The sequence below is a fragment of the Triticum dicoccoides genome, chromosome 5B (assembly GCF_002162155.2).
Source record: "Triticum dicoccoides isolate Atlit2015 ecotype Zavitan chromosome 5B, WEW_v2.0, whole genome shotgun sequence".
Lineage (NCBI taxonomy): Eukaryota > Viridiplantae > Streptophyta > Magnoliopsida > Poales > Poaceae > Triticum > Triticum dicoccoides.
In genome coordinates this window covers 427073543-427083617 of record NC_041389.1, presented here as the reverse complement: position 1 = coordinate 427083617, position 10075 = coordinate 427073543, and the positions used below count along the sequence as shown (strand labels likewise).

The 10075-nt window shown below is 43.9% G+C and overlaps 1 protein-coding gene across 1 annotated transcript; it reads right to left on the bottom strand.

Annotated features, from left to right (window-relative positions):
• Positions 1-3108: 3108 nt before the first annotated feature.
• Positions 3109-8967, bottom strand: LOC119309911 (protein disulfide isomerase-like 2-3). Its single transcript, XM_037585813.1, has 9 exons — positions 8766-8967; positions 8516-8674; positions 7010-7123; positions 5993-6177; positions 5281-5380; positions 4380-4556; positions 4150-4295; positions 3567-3713; positions 3109-3479 (listed from the first exon to the last, which is right to left on the bottom strand). Exons 1-9 carry the CDS (start codon positions 8883-8885, stop codon positions 3305-3307), a joined length of 1323 nt encoding a protein of 440 aa, XP_037441710.1. The 5' UTR covers positions 8886-8967; the 3' UTR covers positions 3109-3304.
• Positions 8968-10075: the final 1108 nt, after the last annotated feature.

The window sequence follows — 10075 nt, the reverse complement described above, 5'->3', positions numbered from 1 at the left end:
CGATAGAAATGAACTTAATAAGGAAAGTTCTCTGTGCAAACATCTTGGCTTTCCACCATCCTCCCCAAGGAAATTGCTTCTGAAAGGCAATGTAGATTTTATGAGCAGCAGTATTCCCATTAACTACATTAACAATCCTTCAAATTTGCTTTTCCTTATGATCTTCACTTTTCTTCCCAGAATTCCCCACCACCAGTTGTAATCCATCTATTGAGTAACCCACCAACTGAGCAACCAGACTGGCTATAAGAATTGGTGCACTATTCTGCAACATGAGGTTGCTCCCTACCACAATATATGCAAAACAAGTAATTAGTACAACCCTTCACTATATTACCTACTTTCAAGCATCTGTAACAAACAACTCCCAGTTTAGAACCGCCTCCCACTACAACTTCCTTTCCATGAGTACTACCACTATTAGAAATTGGAATCACAACGCTGGTCTGTTTAGACCGAACTTGAGGTATTTCCCTGTTTTCTACTTCAACACTTCCCAACTAATTAGATTTTTGTCCACAACTCTTACTCACTCTACTCATACTTGTGTCCTGGTGCACTCATAGGGCCTAACACCAGACTACTAATAATCTCCATGTTTTGACCCATCGACGGACCACGAGGTTGCTGGAGTCGATTACCCACAAAAGGAGGTCAAAACTACGACCGATTCTGCACTCTGAACCAAAATGCGCACTTGCAGATGAAATCTCAACTCCCGAATTAATTGCTGACCATGTTGGAACTCATAGTATGGTAGGAACTGATCCGGAGGCGGGCCACCGAATGAGGTCGGACTGCATCCATCTTGCTCCACCCAGCCCTCGTTTCCTCTCCCTGTCTTGTTTGAGTGCCCAAACTCACAATGGCCTCTATCACCTCTCCAATTGTGACCATCTCTGCCCGCCATCACCTCTGACGCGAAGGATCTACTCGACGACAGTTGCGAAGAAGCAAGCCCCCTACGCTCTAGTTGTGGACATGTCTCAGGTTGCCCTTGTTTCCCGATCCAAAAGCCACTCAACAAGTAAATCAAGGACCCCAACCCATAGCCCACACGTGAAGCACAACCAAAACACCACTTCAAAAGTTAATCCCCAGCCGCCTTGGATCGATGATGTCATCAATGGCAGAGCCACCACTAGATCTGGTAGGGGGAAAACTCCACCGCATCCAAGATAGCACATGTAGAATCATGACTCTGCAAACATCCATCAATAACATTCCTCCGACTACAAATCACAAAACCATCACTTACCTTTTGCACGAACTCCAACTCTGCCCTGACCACCGATGCAAAAATATGCGGCCACCCCCGCGACCATCTCCACTCACATTGGTGTCGCCGAAATCCCGAGATGAACTCACTTCCCGCAGGTGATCGAGGCGCTCGTAATCCACGGGATCCTCACGATAGACGACTTCGTTTGTGAAGAGCGAGACCGCCTACACTTTCCATCCTTTAGGGAACCACCGCCCCGGTTTCGTGTCCTCAAACCAACATCGGGACCCTCCACTCCGACAAGGTGGCTGACGAGATCGTCGTAGATCTCCAAGACACGCGCCTTTACAACGGGGAGGCACCACTATCACATGCGTCCCCTCATCCTCTAAAAAGGTTGTTGTTGCCTTGAAGTCAAGGAGGTTCATTTAGAGACTTTCTCATTCCTGACGCTTGTCCCAAAGCATCCCGCCTACTTGATATATGATATATGGCTTCTCAATCCCGTTACAAGTTAAAATATATAGTCGAAATACATGATGCACTCGAAAAAGTTCATTTGAAACACAATCATGTTAGAAAAGGAGGTGCAATTGAGAAAGTGCATTGTGGCTGAAAAAATCTATGATGAATCAGCCGCGTCGCTGATAACTACATGAAAAATGCAGTGAGGGTAAACATGCACTATTTAACTTTTTGTAAAATAACCAAGAATCAATGACTAATGATTCCAGCGCGAGCGGGCAACATCATAGTCCCTCCGTTCCAGAATGTAGTGCATATAGATTTTTTGAAAAGTCAAACCTCGCCAACTTTGACCAAGTTTGTGGAGAAAAGTATTTACATCCAGAATGCCAAACATATAGCATTAGATTCATGATAAGATGTAGTTTCATATTTCATATATTTGGTATTGTAGGTATAAATAGTTTTCCGTATAAACTTGATCAAAATTTACAAAAAATGATTTTTCAAAAGATCTATATGCACTACATTATGGAATGAAGGGAGTATGATTTTGAGTCTATTCATGTGAAGTATAGCGTTGCGTCCATTAAGTTCTACCATCCGCCAACCCAGACAAGAGAAAATATCTTGTAGGGACCGATGAAAATCAAGTAACCATTAGGACGCGGTTAGCTGGCGAACATTTGCTCGGAGGGGCTGGCATTTACGAACGATTTTGTTGGCAGTTTTAGTTGTGAGGGATTGCAAATTCTTTAAAACAACATGTTAGTTTCTTCAGAAGAAGGTATGGAGGGAGTACGTACAAACTTGATCAAAGTTTGCAAAAATTGTTTTTTTTAAGATTTATATGCACTACATTATGGATTGAAGAGAGTATGATTTTGAGTCTATTCATGCGAAGTATAGCTTTGCGCCCATTAGGTTCTACTATCCACCAACCCAGACATGAGAAAATATCTTGTGGGGGCCGATGAAAATCAAGTAACTATTAGGACGCGGTTAGCTGAACGTTTGCTGAGAGGGGTTGGCATTTACGAACGATTTTGCTGGCCACATAAACTCGTCACTTTCGCAAGCAGTACGAGCCTTCCTTGACAAGATAATTGCCGGCCACATAATTCTCCGGAGGCGTAGTACAGCCGGCTGGAATTTTATCAGTTTGTGTAAGTACTAAATTTCGAAGGATCCTGTCACTGACGTCCGCACGCCTGTAAAGAAAAAGCACGTGCAGCCCACAGAGACGGGAAATGCTGCGCACCGCTGCTGACGCTGAGGAGCGACAGAGGTACCGGTCATATCGGCAGCCTCGCGAAGCGAGACAAAACGCCAATGATTTCAGCCGTACCGAAACGCTTAAATAAACAGCAGAGCAGTGAATGCTCTGTCATCTGCCTCCCCTGCAATCATGGACAAGCATCTAAACTCAGAACTGGTTTTATTTCAGGGGCAAAGACACCCCCACCCCACCTTGCACATCAGAGCTTTCGTTTTCTCCCACAATACTAACATCGACAAAAGAAAATCGTTCCAAAAAGTGTCCCGTCCAAATTGTACAGTGTACATCAGAACAAGTGAAGCATCAGTGTTCCTCTAAACGCTAGGACGGTTTGAGAATCACAACTCGTCGTTGGGTGGAGAGCTGTCGGCCATGAGCTCCTCGAGCGAGAACTCGTCCTCCTCGATGACCTCTCCGTCCTTGCCGTCCCATGGTTCCGACTGGACCACCGTGGGGGCGCCCTCCAGAGGAAGGTTGCCCTTTCCGCCGCGCCCCGCCTCCTTCACAAACTCGCTGCAGGAGACAGATTCTTTTTGTTAACCGTGTGCCTGATTTTTTAACCTAATGCAACGATCGAAGCGATGACAACATGGAGCTTACGTGATTTCGGCGAGCTCGAAGGCGCTACGAAGCGGAGCGTATGCGCCTTTCTTCACGTTGAGAGCAACCATGGCTGGATAACCATAACCACCGACTCCGACCTGCTTCTCCAGATCAGCTTGCTTGCCGGCACCTGCCCAGACAAAACTGCAAGGCAACGCTATCCTGGCTCAGTATGGTCCATCTCAAGAACAATCAGTAAGTTTTAACACAAAATACTCGCATTAGGAAAACTCTGAGGATCACTTTCTCAGGAACACAAAGAACAATTTGTCAACACAGAAATGCTCCCATAGTCGCTTTAGACCCAATCCTCTTGTTGCAGATTTCATTGCACATATAGTCACAACAAGCTTAGATCTGTTGGTGCATAAGGCATGATCTGATCGTTTAATGTATGTGAAACACAAACAAGTTGCTTCCAAATGTTACAGTTCATTGTTTTTTCAGTCAACTTACTAACGACCTGTATTTTTTCTGTCGGCTCACTAACGAGCTGTATTAATTAGAAACTGCGCGCTTTTCTCACAAAAAAAAACAGTTGCAGGTTAAATTCAAGTAATTTGTTCAGTTGACAACTTGCCTGTATGGACTCTTCTTAAATTTCTCAGCAACAGAAAGTAGCAGCTCAAGGTACTTGTTTCTTCCTTCTGCCTTTGAGTCCAGAATGTCTGGAAGGAAAGACACAAAGCAAATGGCAGCAGAAGCACACTTCTCTTCCATCACATCCTAAAGATAAGCCAACCCCAGATCAGAACTTCAATCATTCACTACGTGATCTGCAGAAATATTGTGAATATCATGAAGGCTTACTGCGCTAGTCAATTCAGAAACTTCAGGGGGTGCAGCATTCGCTTCCAGCTGCTCCAACGCGAAGGACTCGATAGCCGAAGCAGCTCTAGCCCCCTGGTAGGGGAACGGGCTCTCCTTATCGGCACCAAATACCAAAATAGTTGGAAAGCCTTCTACCTTGTACTTGCTCATCAAGGACTGCAAAAATCACGAGTCAAAAATATATACTTGCAATATTTACTCGAGAAAGAAGCTGCATGGTAGGCCCAACAAACTATTTGGTGGCACATGCATGCATGCTTTCAAAATGTCAAGTTTCAACTCTAACTATTCTGATAGTCTGATACACTGCCTGAAACATTTCAAAAAATCATTCAAACCTAGTAATTCAATTGAATCTTCTGATTGACCTATTAAAGTTCAAAGTATTGTAGTATATCATGTCATCATGTTAAAAAGGCACCTCAAACAAAACATAGGCGACAAAACTCAATCAAATGGCTCACGGATAAGTTAACTAACTGAAGCTTTCCTCGATAAAATTTCCAAGATAACCATAGTTATTTGCTGCCAGACTCCAGCATTTGTATGATATGCAAATTTATGATGTGACCCCAAAGTGATATTGGTGAGTTAATTTCATTATATAAAATTGCAGTAACTGGGGAAAAAACACTTCATTCCAGTCTTGCTGATCACAAGAATGCCAAGAACTCGCCAAGATTTTCAAACCAAATGTTACCAACAACAATTTCTCTTGTATAATTTCAATTTTTAGTGAAATCAAAGTGCAGATTCATTAGTATGACAAATACATTCTTAAATTTAACCTATAATGTTGGCCTGAAATAATTTTTTTCCTAGGACGAAATTCAACCAGAAGATGAAAATGTTAAATGAGGATATAGTCCCAAGGTCGTACCTTATCAGAGTCACAATCAACATGGCCTAATTTCACTTGACCTTTCAAGTTCTTTGCAGCCCTTTTCCATTCAGGGGCCAATTTCTTGCAGTGCCCACACCTTAACAAGAAAAACAATACAGTCGACGAGCCGAAAAGTGTATTCAGTTAAAAGGATTTATTCTCAACACACAAGTAGCAGAAATACAATACTAAAAGTCCAATACATCAAACAAATGGATTAACTTGAAAAATGTGATAATGTGTATGAACAGTAGAGGAGATCAGACAAAGCTTAAGCATAGGAACCAAATCAAGCAAGATCCAATGGAAAAGGCTTATCTCTCTATATTGGCAACTGATGAAAGGGGAGCATCGACTTTACTTTAGCATCATGTGAGCTCGTATAGTCTAGTTAAAAGGTAGGCCTCATATATGTCAACCAAAATCACGAACTTAATATTCTTTTTTCTTGAGAAGGAAGGTTAAACCTCTTAACCTCTGCATTCTCAGATGCATACAACCATACAAACTCAAATTTCTATGGTTTGGTTATAACTCTTCTGAAGCCCTATAGTTAATCAAGAATGTGCTAGAGTATAAATAAGAAATAATAAGAGATGACTACATAGTGCAGAATTATGTATATAATTCTCTTAATTTGGAGAAAACACCCAATAGCAAGTAAAGAATCGATTAACATGATGAACAATATGGGTATTGAGCTACATACCACGGTGCAAAGAACTCCACAATCCAAAGATCCTTGCTTTTGACGACAAGTTCGTCAAAGTTACTCGAATTCAATTCTACTGATTCATTTGGTTCATGTTTCTTCTCACTTGAACCACCAGAGGTTTTTCCACTTGAACCTCCTGATGTCTTACCATCCAACCTATCTCTGAGAAGACCTTTGACCTGTGCATCATAAAACAAACAGATATTTTCCCTTGTAATGAAAGTGGAAGCTCACATCTTTTGCAACATAACGGACAAATTCATATTCCCTTCGGTTGGGTTTATAAGTCGGGTATAAGGGTTTTAAGGTCTTTGATTTGGCAAATAAAACATGTATATAATATATCACAAATTATATGGTTAGAATCAAAAGATATATTTCTTATAGTCCCTCTGATCCATATTAACATTTGCCTGGTTCAACTGAAGACCTAAAAACCCGTGCCTGAGTTATAAACCAAACCGGAGGGAGTGCAAAATAATACAATATAAAGAACGAAGATTGTCGATTCACAGCATGCAACGGTGATGACCAACAAACAATTAAATTGAAACACATGACATGTTGAAGAAACTCAAGTCAGCTAACATTAGTGTAAGAGTAATTGCTGGACTTCAGAGAAGAGTAAAATCGGAGTAAGAAGGATCATTGCATGCTAAGCTATGCAGAGTGGCTGCCTCAAAGTCATTAGGAGAAGTTGGTAAGTAGAATCATGGGCTACCCAAGACACCATTTTCAGCCAACAGAAAGATGGCACTTGTTGTTCATAGTATTACATCCTGTAAGATCCTAAGTTATTTAAGTGGATATAACTTTTACTCTTCACATTCAGACAAAAACATATAATGTCTCCAGGGAAAAGGATGTACATATTGGTGGCGTAGCAGAGGAAACATCACATCAAAAGTATAAACAACTTGTGCAACATAAGAAAATGCAATTGAGAATATATCATGCAAATTAGTGGGACAAAATAGAATTGCAAGATAAATAGGGTTTGCTGCAACTAACCTGCGACAGAGCAAAATTTACAATTGGCTTTACATCTCTTGCGCCTTCATAATCCACTGGTGGCTTGCCAGGGAGAAACACTTTTATGGTTGGGAATCCCCGTATTCCATATTGCTGCAAAAGTAACACAATTCATCACAAACTGTATTAGTAGCATTCCATAAAAGTATTTATTAATTCTAATTATAAAAGCCAGAAATGTTGTGTTATTGTCATCAATTTAGAATATAAACTGTTTAAGAAGTGATTCAGGCATACAATTGTAGAGGAAAGCGAAAGAAAGTAGTCCATATGCATGTTGCCTAAGTTAGTTTTAACTAAAGTATTCATTGCCACAATTGAAGAGAAGCTTGTCCAACATCGTCTGAGATGGTTTGGGCATATTCAGCGCAGGCCTCCAAAAGCTCCAGTGCATAGTGGACGGCTAAAGCGTGCTGATAATGTCAAGAGAGGTCGGGTAGACTGAACTTGACATTGGAGGAGTCCGTAAAGAGAGATCTGAAGGACTAGAGTATCAACAAAGAACTAGCCATGGACAGGGGTGCATGGAAGCTTGCTATCCATGTGCAATAACCATGAGTTGGTTGCGAGATTCTTATGGGTTTCAGCTCTAGCCTGCCCCAACTTGTTTGGGACTAAAGGCTTTCTTGCTGTTGCTGTTGTTGTTGTATTCATCGCCACAATATAGACTTGATGATCACTCCTCTGGCCCTAACTATCAGTCTGCTATGCTAAACACAACTTAAAACCATGCTGTAATTAATATCCTACAACCATCAATAGTAATGCACATGTGGAACACGAGATGGTTTGGATGAATTGTTGTGGTTAAGTTTCACTGCAGGTACATTGGTAAAGCCGTAACAGTCTTAATTCACAGTCAATGTCTTGCTTGTTGTCTTTAATCGGGAGTATCCATCTTCTGTGCTATAACATTTGAGACAAGAGTGCTTTGATACAAAAAGTAATTTCTGACACACAAAAAAAAATCATAGAACGCTAAGAAACAAACTTGTACGCAATGCCAGAATGCCGCCATATCAACCTAAAGTTGCACAACTCTTTGGATTTTGGCCTCTGTATATACTTAACAGAGATTTGAAAACAAAAACAGGCTAGTAATCAACTGGACTGGGAGGATACCAAAACAGCATTAGCAAGAGACCAAATCCTGATTGCTGATAAGCCTCTGTCAAACTGCGTCTTTCTTCAGCAGAATTTAAATTCATTTACTATATAAAAAGCATCGAAGCATCTTAGTAAAATTTACCGTCTGAACTACAATGTCCCACTACAAGTGCATAATCTTGGTACTGAGCTGGTTAATGTCCTTCTATCGAACAAAATTACACGGCGGATGCACCAGTAAAGCAATTATACGCTAACGATCGATAAGTTACTGTGATGTCGCTGCTACCGATGCCGAGATCACATCAGGAAACAAGCAGATCAGCACGCACATGTGGAGTGTGGGCGGGTCAAAAGGAAACGAGAGGCGGTGCTCACCTGCGCGAGCTCCTTGTGGGCGTCGGCGTCGAGCGCGGCGACTGTGGCGACGCCCTTGAGGACGCCGGCGGCCTTCTCCCAAATCGGCGTCAGCTGCTTACAGTGCCCGCACCACGGCGCGAAGAACTCCACCAGCACCACCCCGTTCGCGTTCAACACCTGCGCGCAAGCGAATGGCGGCACGCCGCTCGAGGTCAGAGAGGAGCTCAAATGGGAGGAGAGCCGATCTGGAGACGGGGAGAGGCGAGACCTTCTTGAAGTTGTTGGGGTTGAGCTGGAGGACCGGGGAGCCGGCGGAGTAGAGTGCGGCCGCCGGGGAGGCCGCGGCGGCGAGAAGGAGGAGGAGGGCGGCGAGGATGGCCGGACGCATGGCGCCGTCGAGAAGCTTCTGGAAGCCGGAGGGGGGGCTAGATGGTGGCGATCGATCGGCTGCGTCACCGGGCGTGGTGGTGCGGATTTAAGTTTGCTCGCGAGAGAGGAGACGAACGCGTGTGCGGACCAATCGTGCGCGTCCACGTCTGGTGCTCTGCCACGTCGGTATGGTTTCGCCTACTTGGCGCGACGTGATTGGTCGTGACCGTGGCATGGTTGAACGACTGGGTGCACAGTTGTTCGTCGCTATCGGCAGGCCGCGCATATGCGCGACAACTTTTTTTTAAGAACTATGAGCGTGTTTGGTTGTCGTAGTCTACAGTAGCTTTATTGCATAGTCTTCTCAACTCAGCCTGGCTATGCAAATGCAGTCTCAAATGCACGATATGCAAGTGGTTTCGTTGTCTGCATGCCCTCTTGCCTGCATGGGTTGAACCACATTGCATGGTGTTTGGTTGCATGCATGTTAGTGTATAAACCCAAGGCATGGTGTTTGGTTGTATGCAACGCCTGGTGTGTGGTAACCTCTTTGGCTAGTTGGTGAGGTTACCAGCACACTTCGGCACAACCATGTACCATACATCATAAGCAGAGCAGAGCATAAACACAACATCAACTACTTAATAGCATAGTTCAGATAACATAGTACCACACATCATAACGATAGTTCAAACAGTTCAACGCATAAACCATAAAAGCGGACTTGGTAGTACTTAAGAAGGAGGTGACCCGGCCCTAGTCCCTGACGGCGAAGGCTTCGTCATGCTCCCCGCACTTGTTGACCACCTCAATGCCATCGTCGTCGAAGATGATGACCTTGAGGGTGTCGGGAGTCAGGAGCTTGAACGTCACCATGTAGCCGATCTTGATCTGATGAACGACGGCGAAGGTGGCCCAACCCTGATCCAGGTCACGCTGTCGTTCATTAGCTTCACCGTCACCCTCCAGAAGCATTCGGTGTTGTTGCTCAGCTTGAACTCCGTCGGCACCGCGGCGAAGTGCTTGATGAAGTCCAGGGGCATGGGGATGCGCTCAAGCTTCGGTGCAAGGATGACCTTGCAGAAGTGAGTTGGGCCACCCTCCTCATGGTAGTGGTCGTAGTTGCGGCGCTTGCTGCTGGGGGGCTCCTCCATGCGCTTGTCATCGCCAACCGTTGGTGTCTTCAGTTCTTCCTCGACGGTGGGCGGC